Here is a 17,338-nt window from a genome sequence, read left to right as displayed (position 1 = left end):
CATTTGTCCTAAATTCTGAATCAGCTGAAATACACATTAAAATGCATGATGCTGCAGCACCTTACTGGCAAACCCCACAAACCTCCTAAAGAAAACAAAATGAGACAAACAAACAGCAGCACCAGTAAGGTCTTTTGAAAGCCCAGAAAAAGAAATATTTTTAAAGTTTTTGAATTCTCACTCATTTTTATATGTATTTCAAGGCTGAGTCGTTTAAGACAATGAATGATTCCAGTGTTGCCGACATGCCTTTCAGTTAGCTCCCTCGCTGTGCCGACGAAGAATGCAAGAACGTGTTAGTGGAATTAATTCTGGATATGATGGAGGCAACATAGAGCCCTTGAGTACCAGGACCAAGGCAGCTTTCTTGTGGGTGGAAAAAATGGGCATCTTTGTGGTGTGACAGGAACAACATAGGAAAGCGCTGTCTAAAATAGCTGCCGCCACTTCTAAAATACCTGCTGTGTCACCATCAGTACTTTCTTCCTCTGTGATACTGGGCTCTCGGTATCTTCACTTGAAAATACACCTGGCGGGGATAACACACAAAATCCTAAGACCATCATGGAAAGGATGGAGGAACAGAAGACAATCATTCTTCTCTCTCTTGTTCTTCATGGATCCCTCTTTATGAATCTCAAAATACTGCTTTGATTTCCCACTATACACACTGTCCCTTATGTCCTTTCTTTCACTAAGAATATATGTAGAGAAGGTTCCCAGACAACCCCCTCTCCACCAAATAAATGAACAGAATGTTAGGACTGAAAAGAATTTCACAAAATTTTTATTCTGATCCCTGAAGAAATTAGGGTCTTTCCCCAGCTTGAGCAGCGGCAGGTCCAATGGCCAGTCCATCCAGTGTGAGTTCTAGACCCTGCAAGGTCAGCACCCAAACTTTCTTGTGGTGTCCCCACTTTCAAGACCAGCGGCTCCCCTTCCTCTCAGACGCCTGCGGTTCTTGGGTTTGCTTCACCTCAAAAATTAGCTTTCAAGACACTATCTAAACCACTTCTACTCTAAAGTACAGATTTCTAGCACATAGTAGGTAATTAATAAATATGGGTTGAATGAGTGAATGAATGAATGGATAATATCATCAAGTGCTGCCAAACCCAGAGAAATATGTTATTGAGGATCACTAAACCCGTTACTGAAGTGAAGGTCTTGCCAGAAAATGTGAGAAAGGGTTTTTGCTTTGAGGTATCTTCCTGGGTCCCCTGAAATCCCGGCACTGTGCAGGACTGTAGGTTCTACCTGTGCTAAGACTCTACTTCTCTAACATCTCTTGCACCCCTTTACTTCTCTTTATCCTATACTGCTATTCTCTGGCTGAAAAATCTATTATTCCTTGACTAGCATTGTGCCACAGCCTTCTAATTTATCTCTTGGCTTCCCTTTTCCATCACGCCCTCCTCCCCAAATCACATGACCTTGCATCCATAATCCTGTAGGGTCTGATTCCAGACCTATTGCTTTTATCTTGTATTTCATCACACACCTCTTGGTGTGTTCCAGCCCCTATCAATTCTGCTCTAACCAAAAGCTAAACTGAACTACTTAGAAATTCTCAAACACTCTATGCTCTCTCTGGTTTTGGAGTCTTTGACTGCCGCTAACATACTGGGAAACTTCTTTTCCACTTCATCACCATTTGCTCACTGCCACTCACTGCTTAATACCCAGTATAGATGTCACCTCTTCCAGAAGCCTTCCCTGAGACTCTAAGGAAATATATGTCCATTGTGTGTCGGCTGAGATCTTTACTTCATGGTGTCCTCACTCTGGAACTCAGGCTAACAAAGCAGCCACCATCTGGAGCATAGAAGAGAGCAAAAGAGGGAGGGTGGAGACTTGGATGCTAGCTCTCAAAGCCTCCACCTGGAAGTCACACTTTAACACTTCCATTCAATTTTCATTGCTCAAAGTAAGTCACATGGCCATATCTAACTTCTAGGGGGCAGGGAAGTGAAATCACACTATATGCCTAGAAGTGAAGAGAAACAGAAACGTTTGTAAAACAACCCTATGATTTACATATTCAAGTAAGTAGAGGCCTGGAAAACCCCCAGTGGATCTGATAACCTTACTGAAAAATATTTAATTTGCATGAGGGTAGTGGAAGCCATATTACAAGAAGCTATGGAGTGATTGAGAAGTAAAGAAATAATGATAGAGAGAAGAGATAGCTCCTTCAAGATGTTTGACTGTAAAGGGCAGATGAGAGGTAAGTGGTGGTGGTGGGTTGTGGCCAAGGAAGGATAATGAGTTGGTTGGTAATTTGTATGAGTGTGGCTTGAGCATGTTTAGAAAACAACAGGATATGTCCAGACGGGCAGATGAAAGTTTGAAGATCGATGAGAGAGGAAGAATTGGGTAGGATCCTTGAGCTAGTGGAAGAGATCAAACTCCAAAGTATGATAGAGGGATTGGCCTTAGATGAGACTAGGCTTTCCTCCTCCAAGTAGCAGGAGCAATGGAAAATGAGTGAGTGCAGAAGTTGATCGATTTCTAGATTGAAACATAAGAGGTTGAGGGAATTCTTGTCCAGTGGCTTCTCTTATCATAGTGAAATTCATTTATATAAAGCTGTCATAATGTGTTCCACTTAGAGAAATTTAGGAAATCATTATAAGAAAGAGAGAGAGAGAGAGAGAGATGCTCCTTTGTAACACTTGTGATTTCCTACAACAATGGTCAGCAGGATGTTAGCATATCTCACCTCCACCCCACCCCCACCCCTGTGCCACAATTGAGCCCAATTTTAGGCACCATGGCAGTTTTAATTTCCAAATGCAGTGTCCTAAGCACATGTATGAGCCTGATGAAAAGTGGTTCATCTATAGTAGTTGGAAGTAGGAGTTTGGATATAGCTGTTAAATGAAAATCTGTTTCTGCCCAAACTTACCCAAAAATATACTGAGATATTATTAACTCTGAAGGCTTTGCCCTTACTTTCTTCTTGTCTTCAACCTGAAAATGATTTCTCAGCCCATACTATACTCACACAGCTCAGGTCATTGCTTGGCTAAGAAAGATAATCTTGTCTGACCATTTTCTTTGGAGTGTAAGAAGATGCCTTCAAGATCTTAGGACATTGATACCTTAGGATGCTGCTCCTCCAGTTATTTTGGGAGCTGCTGGCTCAAAAAAATCATAATCCTCTCTGCAAGTTCTCTTCTGCACCCTGCAAGATTGGTCAGGGCCCATGATTACTTTTTTTCCTCCTTCTTCAAATAGGTTTTTTTTTTTTTCCTGGGTTTAGACAGAGAGGGCTTCCTGGCTAATTTAATTTTGGTTCCCCTTTGTTACAAGCAGATGTCACTTTTACATCTGTGTCACTTTTACATCAGATGCCCCATGTCTGTCCCCCACCAGCCCAGCAGATGTTACTACTATTAGCCAAACTCCAGCAAAAAGGTAACAGGCAGCCCCTTCTGCTAATTATAGCATTGTGGGAGTGAAGAGAAGGGGAGGGGAGGAGTGGAGTGAGGCTTTGAAATGTCCTTAAAAGTTCTTAAAAGAATGGATTTTGGAGATCTGTACACCATCACCTATATAACGCATACACATGGGGTACCTTCAAAGTTAACCCAGATACAGAAACATCATCTATGAGTTAGCCATAAAAGTTCAACCCAAACCCACACAGCTAACCCAGGGCAAATGCCTTTCAAAGTGTGATCACCCTGAACATACTAACATTACATACAAGATAAAGCACCATATTAATTATGCATAAATACTGTATATAATATTATAAGACAAAACATAATTAACCTATCTAATACAAATACACCTTCCAGTAAATTCCTAAAATATAAAATTTTCTGCCTGGTTGCTTTCTTTTCTCCCATTTGGTATCCTAGAGCCTGCTTTTTGATTTAGCCTACCCTCTTCCACATGTATTATAAACATGCAATATGAAAAATGCTGTGTCTATGCACCATCTAAATCTCAAAGTCAAGTGTTTAATATACAATTCAAGGAGACTTACTAACATCATCATCATTGCCATCATCATAATACTGGTGGCTAACAGTCACTGGATTCTTTCCATGTGCCAAGCACTGTGTTAATTGCTTTGTATACGCTATTGTCAATCAGTTAATAATTGTTAGTCTCACAGTGCCAGGAGGTTAGTTACCAGAACCTCAAAGAGTTTCTATTATGAAACGTGTATCATGGTTGCTAGGCAAATGGAAAATGTGGTGGAAATTCTAAAATGCTAGGAAAATGTAGTGGGTCATCAAATGTGGGGCTGCTGTGACTGGTATGCTTTCTGTTCTGGGGAAATGGTGTCCCAGTAAATTCTGTCTAGGTTATTTTCTAAGTGCAGGTGAGTGGGAAAGACTACTGTCTGCAGAAATCTTTTTGGAGAAACCCAAGGACAAATCTTGTCTATTCATTCTCGGTTGAGAGAAATGTTGGTTCTGAGTTGAGTATGCCAGACAGTGGGCTAGCTGTGCTGGGATAATTTGGATGCAGCATCAAATAAAGCAATCAAAAAGAAAATTCCTCTGAAACTCTCACTGGTATTTAATATTTTATTCATTCCCATGTTATTGTGCTTCGCCTGCGGTAAAACAGCCTCAAAACAGCCTCCTAGGAGTGAGGCATTAGGAGGCTGACAAGCATTTTCCCATGAATCGCTACTACAATACAATGGCATTTTGTTTGCTGTTTTGTTTCCTTGTCTTCTAACATTCTTTCTGACTTTCAAGGAAAAAAAAAGAAGAAAAAGAAACCCTCCTATGAATGGTGAAGAAAAGGAAAGAAAAGTTTCTTTTAAACTTTCAACCTTTTTCAGTTGGTATTGAGTAGCATGTAAACATTTTTTTTTTCCTGATAGTATATATGCTGGTAATCTCTTCCTTTTTGGTGCTTTAAATGGCCTTTTCCCCTCCTTTTATCACATAACATTGTTTTTCCATTATTGATTCAGAAAATCGGCAGGGGGAAAAAGTCAACCGTGTACGCATACTAAGAAAGGGAAGGCAGAGGCAGATGGATCCAACTCATCCATCTATCCATGTGGTCATTTATCTATCAATCCATCCTGTTACCCACCCGCTTCTATTAAAATAAATAGCAGGCACTGTACACATTGCTGGTTGGCTGAAGTTGTGATCTGGACAAAAGGTCTGTTTGGGGAAAGGATGCTGAAGCTTAATTCTATTTGTGCCGGTTGAAAATCAGGAGGGGTTTTTCTACACTTCACTTTTATTAGATTATTTCTTATAGATGGTTTCTTTTTTCCTCCCAGACGCGTGGTGGAGGCTGCTGAAGCAGTTGGTCTATAGTTGGAATAATTAAATTAACCATTTAGTACAACTTTTAGGGGAGAGCTCGCGTGTAGAAAGCACAACTGGAACAAAACAGGGCGCTGGGGCTGGGGCTCTGGCCTGGCCCAGCCCCGCACGCCTTTCATCTCCAAGCAGAAGCAGGACCCCGGGCCACAAAAGGCGGGCAGAGGGACGATAGGCCAGGGGTGGTGGGGGAGGGATGGTGACACTGAACAAAATAAACCTACAAGGTCTGCAAAGGGGAAAATGAAGTCAAGCGCATTTGCTCATCCGACCGTGTGGGCCCGGCGCTGAAAGGTCTCCTGGTACAAAGGCGAGAAGGCTCACGGCACCCCGACCCGGGGCGGCCGGCAGCAGGGGGCGCCCAGAGAGGGCTGGCGAGAGGGTCCGGAACCGCGGGGCGGGAAGGGACCCCAGGACCAGGAGGGACCGAGCCCCGGGCCTGCCCCTTGACCGCCCCCGGGTACCCTCCCCGGCCAAGCATTTCCCTTGCCAGCGCCCCTCGGCTGAGACCTCGCCCAGATCCCTCAGCTTCTCCCTTTGACACCCTCTGACGCCCCGTCAGCATCCAGGTCCCCTGAGTGGCCCACTGAACTCCCCATCCCAACACTCCCTTTCGCCCAGGAAGTGCCTCTGTGCACCATCTAAGTTTCCAAATTCCACATCTTCAACTAAGAGCCATCCTCAGAAACTGGCAACACGAACCCCTCTACTCCGAGCTCCCAGCACTTTTGAGGTCCTAGTCTCGCCTCCTCCCCAAAAGCTAACGGGGCCTGGGAACTGTCAGCAAACTAGGACTCACGGAGAAATTGCCCTGCACTCGACTTGGGCGTAGGGATCAAGCCCCGGGCGCACAGCGGTGGCGTGGAACCCGGACGTAGCTTCCGGAGCGGAGCGCGCGCTCAGCACCACGCGGAGACACACCCCGGGTGCACTAAGGCTCTAGTGCCAAGCGGGGTGTGAACCCGTTTACTGTCAAAAATAGGCCTTGGCGCCGAAACGCATCACCTCCTGGCCACGCCTGGTCACTCTCTTCTTCAGGGAAACGGGCTCAAACCCTACAGCAGAGGAGCGGGCTGGCGGTGGACACCCCGACCTGTGCTCCCTACATCCACATCTCCCGCGTGCAGGCCTCGGCGGCAGAGTTGCGTTCAGAAAACCAGCAAGCACATCCCCCAACCCGAAATCCGAGGAAACGAAGAAACTTGGACGATCTCAGCCTTGTGCTTGACAACCTATCCCCCACCTCCCTTAAGTGGTTGGGGAGGGGGATGAGCGTGGGGGAAATTCCATGTGTGGAGTCCAAAGGGATACAGCCACCTCCCGGCCCAAATGCAAATTCATATTCATGAGAGCAGGATAAATAAAGACAAATCTCCGCTGTAATAGCACTTGGATTCGCATCCGTCTTTGCTGGCCTTTAGGTTTAGGGGACTGAAGACAGATGTTTGCATCCCTTTTCTCCTCTTGTCTGGTGACCATAAAGAAAAACCATTTAGAGCGTTGCAATTTGTTTCCCGCCGCAGTAAAACCTTGTACACATTTATTTTCATTTCACCCCCGTGCACAAAAAAGTGCACACTGGTCACCAAGGGCCCTTCTTTATCAAATACGCATTGTACAACATACAACTGCAATAAAACTATCAGTCCTCCACATAAAACTATCACCAGGATCCTCGGTAGGTCCGGCTCCCTGCACTCCCGACTTTAGCGCTTCCTCACGCCCCGAGGATTTGCAACCACCTGAAACGAGCCTGAAACTCACCCTGCAGAGAAGCACAAGGCCGGGGGACCGCTGTTCCTGTTTAATCCATTACTGCGTCTGCGGCAGTTTAGCGCGCAATAAAACACGGTGGCAGGGGAGAGCGGGCGCCCATCCACTCCCCGGCACTAGCATCGAATTAAACCACTTAGTTTGGCAAACACTGAACGCCTAAATGCCCCTATAAAGACTTTATGAGTTTGTTACTTTAATTACTGACTTGTTACAGAGCACATAAAGGGGGTAATGAATGCAATAAAACTAATTATCTACACATTTAATTCATATAAAATATCCAGGGTTTGTTTACACCACACGGCGATTCAACTAAGCTTTCCCCCTCTTGTCCACCGAGAGGAAGGATTTAATGAAATAGTTTCCCTTATTCTGCTAGGGCCTAACGAACCAAATGAAAATTACCCTCCGCTTAAATCATGGGGCCACCAAGGTCCACAAATCACTGCTCGCTTCTTTGTCTGTGCCTTGCTGCCAGCACCCAAAAGCCTGAGGAATCCGACAAGAAAGGTGCCCGACCTGGAGCCCTTGCCTGGGCATTTACATGGCACGAATTTCGCTCACTACAGTACGCAAACCTAAAAGGCAAACAGACACAATCCCCGGGTCTGTGGAGGATTGTGGGCACCTGAAAAAAAATAGAGGCGAGAAAGAGGGAGAGCGCCCGAAAGAGATGAAAGAGGAGACACATTTGGGTACACTGCATGCTCGCTTGCCAGTTATGGCGTAATTAAAATGAACAACCTCACTGAAACTCCAGACCAACCAAATGCAAGCCTTGAGCTAATGCAAGCAGACAGAACTGAGCGCAAAGAACACAACGGTTGAAGATCCAGATGTCTTACATTCAAAAGCTTTCCTCAGATTTTTTTATTATTATTTTTAAGTGGCTGTATACCCTGAGTCTCTTGAAAGCACATTTAGCTGCAAGGAGAAATGCAATTTATAAGATGCTTTCTCTCTCTCTCTCTCTCTCTTTTTTTAACCCCCTCTACCAGGTGTATTTTTAAAGAAATCCGCTTATCGTTCACATAAACCCCTTGGCCCACTTACTCTATGTTACAGGGCGCCTGAGTCTTGCCAATGTCCCAGTCCTTTATAACATTTCATGCACTTCGGGGGGTAGGCTTGTTGTTAAATTGAGCGTGTAACACTCTTACAAAACAGGTTTTCTATGACATCAAGGTTTCTTCTCCCTAACCGAGGGGGAAAAAAAGAAGAGGACGAAGAAGGGGGAAACACACACACTATCTCTATTTATGCCTAAGGTATATGATCAGTTAAAAAGGCTTAAAAGCTCGGGGAAATTGGATAAGGGAGAATCGTCACCCAACTTTCATTATTTCCAAGTAGTGTGATTGAATTAAAGGGCAGGGAGCTGGTTAGAAGGGAGGATCAGGGGCTCGGTGCGTAATGGTGTGGTATTAAATTCTAATTAGAGATGCAGGAATCAATGATAGGGAGGTTGGACAGCTCAGTTCCCCAGTGCCAGCCCAATAGACGGATGAGTTATTGTCATGTAAAAAGCGCCAGCAATAAGACCAACCGCTTTGCTATTGTCCAAGTGGAAAGAGCCAAGTTTATTATGAGGACTATATGCTCTAGAGACCTCAGACAAGGCATCTCATAGGAGGCTTTTTCATAAAACTAGGCTCTGCTGGTAGTAAGGAGGCCAGTTTGGAGGCAGGCGTTGAGCTGTGCACATCTCCCCACTCCAGCCACCTTCTCCATATCCATCTTTTATTTCATTTTTCCACTTGGCTGAGCCATCCAGAACCTTTTCAATGTATAAAATGGAATATTCTTACCTCAATTCCTCTGCCTACGAGTCCTGTATGGCTGGGATGGACACCTCGAGCCTGGCTTCAGCCTATGCTGACTTCAGTTCCTGCAGCCAGGCCAGTGGCTTCCAGTATAACCCGATAAGGACCACTTTTGGGGCCACGTCCGGCTGCCCGTCCCTCACGCCGGGATCCTGCAGCCTGGGCACCCTCAGGGACCACCAGAGCAGTCCGTACGCCGCAGGTAAGGACCTTCAGCTTTCTCAGCGGAGGAAGCCGCCTTTCCGCCCGTATATAGGAAGCCTTGATTGCATTTGAAAATGGAAATGTGTTTAGTATTTACCAAACGAAATTTGCTTACACAAATGAAAGAATTTATCACGTTAGAAGCGATTGCAGGGAGGGGTAATTCACTTACAGGGTTACACTATCCTAGTCACACCCGAACCGCCAACAAAATTATCTTAAGCTGCCAAAATGATAGGCATAATTTATTTACTTTGCGATGAGACGTAAAGCTTAGAAAATAATTAAATAACAAAGAGTAAAGCTCATTACTGGCAGTGTCTCTTTTTTTAAGAACCGACAGCGGCTCACACCTCTTTGGCTGGTCATTTTTATGATTATTTCTTTAATTTATTATTATTTTTTTGCAGCTCCTTCCCCCAACTTTTGAGCCGGGTCAACTTTCTGAGAATTGAAAAGTTCCCAAAGTGGGACTGTTTGGTAACTTCTTCCTGGCTCCCTGATATTCCGACTGATGTTTTTGGATTTTTTTCCTGTCTGGTTTTTTCCTGCTGAAAGCACTATCCCAAGTCCGTCACATCGCGCTGTTTCAATCCACCCAAAGGCGCTTGTGCCAGAAAGGACTCAGCCAAGCCCGAAGTTTGAGCCCAGGTTTCCGTAGATAACAAATTTGCTCGGTTTCTTCCCGCAGCTTCTCTCTGCAACTCTCTGGCGCTGGTGTAGGTAGCGGCTGCCGGATGACCTGACCTTGGAGTCCGCACGTTCTAGCTCCACGGCCGGCGAGCTGCCGGCTAATTTGCTCACTTTCTGTCTCTTCTGTCATACTCTATCTAGTTCCTTACAAACTCTTCACGGACCACGGCGGCCTCAACGAGAAGCGCAAGCAGCGGCGCATCCGCACCACTTTCACCAGTGCGCAGCTCAAAGAGCTGGAGAGGGTCTTCGCGGAGACTCACTACCCCGACATCTACACTCGGGAGGAGCTGGCCCTGAAGATCGACCTCACAGAGGCGCGAGTCCAGGTACGCGCGCCTGGAAACCGACCCCGCTCCGCCGCACTGGTCCGGGGAGGTGTGGGGGTGAGGGGCGGCTAATGAAATTCGAAGTCCTGGAGCCTCGAGTGAGAAGGACCTAGGGCGCCATGGCCGATCAGAAATACTGGATTTGGTGTGGCTGTGCATTCGAGAAAGGCTTAGAGCGCACGCTCTTGGCATTTTATTTACGGTTGCGAAGTGTTTCCCAACCGAGCAGAGACATGGGGGGCCTTGGGACGTGGATGAGCGCGGCAATTTCGGGGACAGGAAGTGCCTGTGGTGGAAGGTGTGCAGACTTTGCTCCCGTATTATAAGTTTTTCCTTCCCCCACCCCCTCCAAAAATGCCTCCTAACTCAAGTGCTTTTAACCTGGCCCCATGGCATATAGGTTCATTTTCCGGAAACTGACTTGCATCAGATTTGCAAAGGGTCTGTGACTTCATGAAGGTCAAGAACCATGACTTACTCTAACCCGTTAGACACAGGTGCGCTCACGAGTTGGCCACAGCGCCTCTCTGGGTGAGCCCCCGACCGAGAAGCGGTGCGCACCATTGCACGCTCTTCCAGGCCCAAAGGCCGGGGATGGGCAGCGGAGCAAACCCAGAGGATCCCTTTTCCTTCTACCAATTAGAGTTTAACTTTAGAACTTAGGCTTAGGGGTGAATGGCGAGCTCGGGGCTTGCTCAAGAAGCCGATTGAACAGAGGCCCATCAAAATAAGGCCTTCCCTTTTCGGGTCTTTCTGGGACCTGCGGCTTCTTAAACTCTGCCTCAAGGCTTCATGTCCCTGGCGTGCTCACTCCCCCTAAAAAAGTTTCTCCGAAGGTGCACAGCAATAAGAAGCGGTAGACTTGGTGGACCGGGTGCGCGCGGGGGTGATCACAGCGCATGGGGAGGAGGGTGTTAAAACAAGCGGAAGTAGAACGTGGGCCACCCTAACCGGTGCTTTCTTTCCCATTTGCGTCTTTCTCCCCCTGCTTCACCGTCTCTCCTTCCATCTTGGGCCAGGTGTGGTTCCAGAACCGCCGCGCCAAGTTTCGCAAGCAGGAGCGAGCAGCGGCAGCCGCAGCGGCCGCGGCCAAGAACGGCTCCTCGGGCAAAAAGTCTGACTCTTCCAGGGACGACGAGAGCAAAGAGGCCAAGAGCACTGACCCGGACAGCACTGGGGGCCCAGGTCCCAACCCGAACCCCACCCCCAGCTGCGGGGCGAATGGCGGCGGCGGCGGCGGGCCCAGCCCGGCTGGAGCTCCGGGGGCGGCGGGGCCCGGGGGCCCGGGAGGCGAACCCGGCAAGGGCGGCGCAGCAGCAGCGGCGGCGGCCGCGGCGGCAGCGGCGGCGGCTGCGGCAGCGGCGGCAGCTGGAGGCCTGGCTGCGGCTGGGGGCCCTGGACAAGGCTGGGCTCCCGGCCCCGGCCCCATCACCTCCATCCCGGATTCGCTTGGGGGTCCCTTCGCCAGCGTCCTATCTTCGCTCCAAAGACCCAACGGTGCCAAAGCCGCCTTAGTGAAGAGCAGTATGTTCTGATCTGGGATCCTGCGGCGGCGGCGGCGACAGCGGGCGAGCCAGGGCCCGGGCGGGCGAGTGGGCGAGCGGGTAGGCCCAAGGCTATTGTCGTCGCTGCTGCCATGGCTTTTTCATCGAGGGCCTAAAGTAATCGCGCTAAGAATAAAGGGAAAACGGCGTCGCCCCCATTTCAACCCCACTCCTACCCCCTTCCTCAACCCCCAAACAAAACAAAAACAAACTTCCCTGGCTTCGCACCTGCCTGGGGCCGCGCAGCGGGGCCAGGGCTCCTCCTGCTGATCGGGGGTTGTGAGCAGCGCCGCCTGGACGCGGGGGCACTCTCAGGGGGCTGTGTCTGCGTGTCAGTTTGTGTCTGTCTCTGGGAATGTGTGTCTGTGGCCCAAGCAGGTGACAGGAAGAGATGGGGGGCCGCAACCAACTCAATGACTTGTTTAGAAAAAAAAAAAGACAAAAAAATAAAAATAAAAACAAAAAAGTTGGAAGGCAGAAACCATTAAAAAACAAAAAGCCAACAACCCAGAAAGGTTTAAAAACATAAGGAAAAAAAAGACAAATTAAAGGAGGGGCTAGGGGAGAAGCTGCAGCTGGAGCTTAAGGCTCCATCTTGTGAACCCCTAAATCCGCTCCCTCCTAACAGCACGATTCTCTTGGGGCTCTTCTTCAGGGAAGAGTAGGGAAGCCTTTCCAGCCCCCCTTCCTATCGTGTCCTTGGGTTCGGGTCAGTGCCGCGACGACTTGCTCAGACTCTCCCGGCGGCCGGAGTGACTTTCTCGCGCCCCGTTGCCTGTCCCACCTCGCTGAACACCATCCCGCCATTAGCGCATCGGAACCCCACACAGTTGCAACTCTCAACCCCGAATCTTTGCAGCCGTTCGGCCCTGAAAGATGCTCTATCCATGAGATGCCTTTTCATCTACAAACTCTGCAAAATGTGTCTCATGTTTCGCAATTCTTTTTTTCCCCTCTCTCCCGCCTACCCCGTCGGCATTTTCTTCTTCCACCAGCTTTTACTGAACTTTTTGGCACTACTTTGGATTGGAGTCAATTGCAGTCCGCATAACTGGCTGCAGAGAAATCTACCGAGCAAGGAAAAGGCACACACACACGTTTGCAGAGGTGTCTCGGTTTGCATTTCTGTTGGAATGATCCGAACTGGACTCACATCCTGTATGGTGGATGGACTGTATATTGAGGGTTCCATTCTTCGCGCAGTTTAGACATCTCTGTTTTGATTTTTTTTTTGTTGTTTTTATTTTAAAAGGCACAAACTCTAGATATTAGTTGAATGTTGAGGCTTTAACTTTTTCGGTGTCTTTCTACAACTGTGTTCTGTGACTCAATTGTATCGTGTTAATATCAGTACAGACCGTCTCCTCTACGTGACCGTATAATGTTTTTCTCTTCTTGTAGTCCCTATGGCGTGTCTTTATGGTGTAATAAGGTTCTCACGGGTTCAATCTTTTGTGTTTAGAGAGGCCACAGTTCAGACAATGGTATATATTTTTGTTATCAGGTGCATGTCTGTCTGATTTCTTTTTTTTCCCTGTTGGACTATGTTTGTGAACATAATTGTCATAAGTTATGTTTCAGATTTTTGAATTTATTTATATGTGTTATAATGAATGCTTCTATTTAAAAGGGAAATATTTCTACATGTGCATATAGTTTTCCAAGAGTGTACCATTAACTTGATTGTTGATAATAAAAACAAAAAGCAAGTCTAGCAATTGAACTCTTCTTTTTCTTGATTCATTTTTTTTGGTTGGTCATTGGTTTTTTTTTTAAGTTTTATTTTAAAAGGATAAGGGAAGATAAAGGAAATTGTGCTAAAAAATAGCAAGAACCTCACTTGGCTCTGGAAATCCAGGTGGGTTGGGACATCTAAACCCGTGCAGCCAAATTCAGCCAAATAAAAAATTTAGTGCTTGAGAGAGCAACGAGGCTTCTTGTCCATGCTTTTCTGTCCCCCAGAAGCACACCAGGGCATTGATAAAAGTGTTCACATCTGGATGTGGATATGTGGACTAAGTGGCAGCCAAAGCAGAATTTGAATTCAGGTCTTTGAGGTGGACTTAAAACGACAGTGTGGATTCTGCATGCAGGTGCCTTCAGGACCAATGATACCCGGCAAGGTCCGGGCTGTCCAGCTCCCCCAAACCCTGCAGACTGCTGACACCCCAGGACACCCGACAAGCTCCATGTGGGCAGGTGATCAGGTGCTATATGGAACAGGGTGTGCCTTCCATGCATTTTCTCATCTATCCTTCAAAACAAGACCATGAAGCAGGTACAATTCCTATCCTGTGTTTTATTTTAAATAGGTGAGGGAATGGAGGCAACAGAGACTTAACCTGCTGAAGCACCCCTGGTTTATGAGTGATGGGGCCAGCCTTTGAAATGAGAAAATCTCATTCAAGAGCCTGTGACATTTAACTATACCAGTGGTTCTCAAAGTGTGGCTCCCACACCAGCAGCATCAGCGTTACCTGGGGATTTGCTAGACACAAATTCTTGGGACCCACCTTGGACCTACTGAATCAGAAACTCTGGGGGTGGGGTCCAGCAATGTGCTTTAAGTTCTAGAGGTTATAGAAACCACTAAACTACCCTGTAAGAAAAGCAAACCAGAAAATTCCAGAACTGGGACTATCTTGGGAACAGGTGAGGGGAAGAATTCTGGCAGCCTTAGTGATCTCTTTTGGAGGGAAGGGGTCCTCACTACAGCCCCAAAATGGAATCCTGCCTCCTCCTGGGACCCTTTGACTGGGCCACTTTCTCCAAGCAGAATCCCTGTGTAAACTTCTAGTACTTACCTTTGTAACCCTCTGGCTGGGCATAATCAACACATAATTCAGTTCCCCTCATTTGAAGGGAGGCCACAGTTCGCCTCCTCTGGTTTAAGGATCAGCAGCTGATCTGATTTAAATTTATCAGGGCTTCTTGCCACAAGCATCCAAATGTGGCTTGCATTTGATCAGGCAGTTTCATTCAGAAATCTCAAATATTTGCATCATATCAAACTTTGAATCATCTTTCTAGAAGGCTTTTAGGGCCAGGCGTGGTGGCTCATGCCTGTAATCCCAATCCTTTGGGATGCCAAGGCAGGAGGATCGCTTGAAGGCAGGAGTTGGAAACCCACCTAAGCAAAAAAAAAAAAAAAAAAAAAAAAAAAAAAGAAAAGAAAAGAAAAAAAGGAAAGAAAAATTAGCCAGGTGTGGTGGCACATGCCTATAGTCCCGGCTACTTGGGAGGCTAAGGTGGGATGATTGCTTGAGCCCAAGAGCTGAGGTTGCAATGAGCTATGAACATGCCACTGCATTCCAGCCTAGGTGACAGAGAGAGACCCTGTCTGGAAAAAAAAAAAAAAAGAATAAAATAAAAGGCTTTTAAATATTCTTTAAAAAGTCTGTCTCTAAATGCCCTTCAGTAAAGTCTCCAAGACACCATTGTTTATAAAGAGTGCCACTAATTGTGCTAGTTTAATATGCCAGCAATTCCCGGAACTCTTAGGTTGTAGTCTTTGGTTGTAAATATAACTTAGAAGATCTGAGACAGGCAGACCACAAAAACAATAATTTATTGGCAAAAAGAGCAATCAAGGTCCTGGGCCTGGCCACAGGAAAGTTCACCTTCCTATAGTCATGGAAGCCCACGAGGTAAGTCTCTGTAAGCTCTTGGGCAGGCTAGTGGACAGGCATTCTGGAAAAGGCAAGACCAATGGAGAAAAAGAAAGCAATGAGTGGAGAGAGGAAGAAGACGGATAGAGAAAGAAGAGGAAAAACAAATAGCCACAGCGTTTCTTCGGAAACCACAGAGAAGGCCCTAGAAATCCTCTCAGATGTGAATAAACTGATGAGGGTCACCAAATTTCCTTCTCTTGGTCTTGAGCAACTTTGAGTGACTTGTCTCCAGGACAAGAGAAACTCTGGGGACTGGTGAGAAACCCATGCATCCCCACCTCCATCCCAGCTTCCCAGAGGACTACATTGTAAACGTCTGGAGGCACCCCGCTCTAGTTCTAGTATTTTGAATACCACCTTCGTTTTAATTTGGGTCATCTCTGCTCCTCTTACTGATCAAAGAAGCAAACTGTTGGGAGGCAAGTTTATGATGAAATGCAAAATAATATCCCTATAATATGATGGAGCCTAGTGGCAGGACACTCTGTCTCTCACATTGTGTCATTTCCTTGGAGCCCTGCACAGTGTGAACAAGCTCACTTTCACTTTTCCTCTCTTAAGAAATTTGCATTTTGGCTCATCAAGGCATCCTTTTTCCTGGCAACTCTGGGACCACATGTGACTTCACAAAACTGCAGAGCCAATGCCAGAGAGCCACCCCTAAGCCAAGTCTCCTTCAAAATGGTAGAGTGCAGAGAATCAGAGAGTGGTTTTAGAGGGAAGTAGACGACACAGCAAATCGTAGCTATCCATAACTCACTCCAGTTGTGTCTCTGGGACCACTGCATACCCTTAGGAAGACAACCTATGGTTAGAGATGGTCCTCAATTCAGAGAAGGGAACTGTGTCAACTGGTGGGGCAAATAACTTAATCCCTCTGTGTCTGATTTATCAACCAAAAATGTGAGTAACTATGTAGAGTGTGGGATTGTTGAGAGGATTAAATATAATATAGAGTAAGCATCTAATATAGTATAAGTTTTCAGCAAATGTCAGATATGATTATCATGATGCTGCTGCTGGTTGCTGCTGCTCTTATCATGCTGTAACTTCTAGATCCTTTCTTGATCTGTCCAGCTCAGGCCTTAGAAAATTAAACAGAGCCCTCAGTTGTCATTTAATCAACTGTCCAGGAACATAGTGTGTGAGTGACTGTGCAAAGGTTGGAATTGGAGAACTTTGCTGAGGGTGGACAGCAACAGTCAGGGGCTGACAAGAAACACCTACTAACATTTATTGAGTGCCTACTGTATGCCAGTCTCTATTTTAAACTTACAAGCTTTAATGTATTTAGTCCTCATGACTACCCTGTGAGATAAAGTGCCATTTCCATTTTTTTCCTTATGAGGAAACTGAGGTATTGAGGAGCTGGGTAATAAGCTTAAGGTTACAAAATTAGTAGGTTTGCAACAGGAATGGATTCCAGCCCTAGCTGGCTGGTCTCTGGAGTACATGCTCCTTCTTAACCACTGCTCTTTAGAGCCTTCCAAGAGGAAGAATTCATTTTAGTCCACAAGGTTACACACTATTGGACCCTGGAGGAGATTTTGCAAGAGACTCCGGAGGCAGGTGAAAGTTAGAAAGGGCAACAGGAGACCAGTGTTGGGATAGGAATCCCAGCCAGACTCAGTAGCAAGTCCAAGGCCTGAAAGGCTTTGCAATCCCCAGGAGGAGGGAGAATGTTTTCTGCAAGGCAACATATTTACAGCTCCCGGTCTCTTTCTGGTAAGTGAACAAGACAAGAAGTAGCCAGGGGCATGGAATGTGGAAGGGAAAAAACAGTTACATTTATGAAGTGCAGAACATCAGTTGGTGGACAGGAAAGGATGTCAGCCTCTAAGCTCATTCATCACCGTCGTGACAGACGGATGGCGCAAATGACAAAAGCCCACCTGAATCCTTCATTTTCCAGCCTTCATTCCAGAGCGGCTGTTTACAAATCTGTGTGGATAAATAATGACTAAATGTCTTTACCTCACAGTATTTCCA

The 17,338-nt window shown here is 46.6% G+C and overlaps 1 protein-coding gene and 2 long non-coding RNA genes across 4 annotated transcripts in view; 1 reads left to right on the top strand and 2 right to left on the bottom strand.

Annotated features, from left to right (window-relative positions):
* Positions 1 to 9,131, bottom strand: part of LOC134732805 (uncharacterized) — a 47,541-nt gene extending 38,410 nt beyond the window's left edge. Inside the window, exon 1 of the long non-coding RNA XR_010116352.1 lies at positions 8,894 to 9,131. This is a non-coding gene — a long non-coding RNA (uncharacterized lncRNA). The remainder of the gene's footprint in view (positions 1 to 8,893) is intronic.
* On the bottom strand, positions 210 to 4,118 carry LOC129464506 (uncharacterized). Of its 2 annotated transcripts, none has more exons than XR_008651619.1 (3): positions 3,998 to 4,118; positions 1,683 to 1,815; positions 210 to 529 (listed from the first exon to the last, which is right to left on the bottom strand). It is a non-coding gene; the product is annotated as an uncharacterized lncRNA (long non-coding RNA). The 2 variants fall into 2 exon arrangements; XR_008651618.1 differs by having other exon boundaries at positions 1,699 to 1,815.
* PHOX2B (paired like homeobox 2B) lies at positions 8,755 to 13,392 on the top strand. Its single transcript, XM_055246268.1, has 3 exons — positions 8,755 to 9,110; positions 9,947 to 10,134; positions 11,154 to 13,392. The coding sequence occupies exons 1-3, from the start codon at positions 8,870 to 8,872 to the stop codon at positions 11,667 to 11,669; spliced, it is 945 nt and encodes a 314-aa protein (XP_055102243.1). The 5' UTR covers positions 8,755 to 8,869; the 3' UTR covers positions 11,670 to 13,392.
* Positions 13,393 to 17,338: the final 3,946 nt, after the last annotated feature.

This window comes from Symphalangus syndactylus, chromosome 16 (assembly GCF_028878055.3).
Source record: "Symphalangus syndactylus isolate Jambi chromosome 16, NHGRI_mSymSyn1-v2.1_pri, whole genome shotgun sequence".
NCBI lineage: Eukaryota > Metazoa > Chordata > Mammalia > Primates > Hylobatidae > Symphalangus > Symphalangus syndactylus.
Note: the sequence above shows the minus strand (reverse complement) of the source record. Positions and strands in the feature narration are given on the sequence as shown.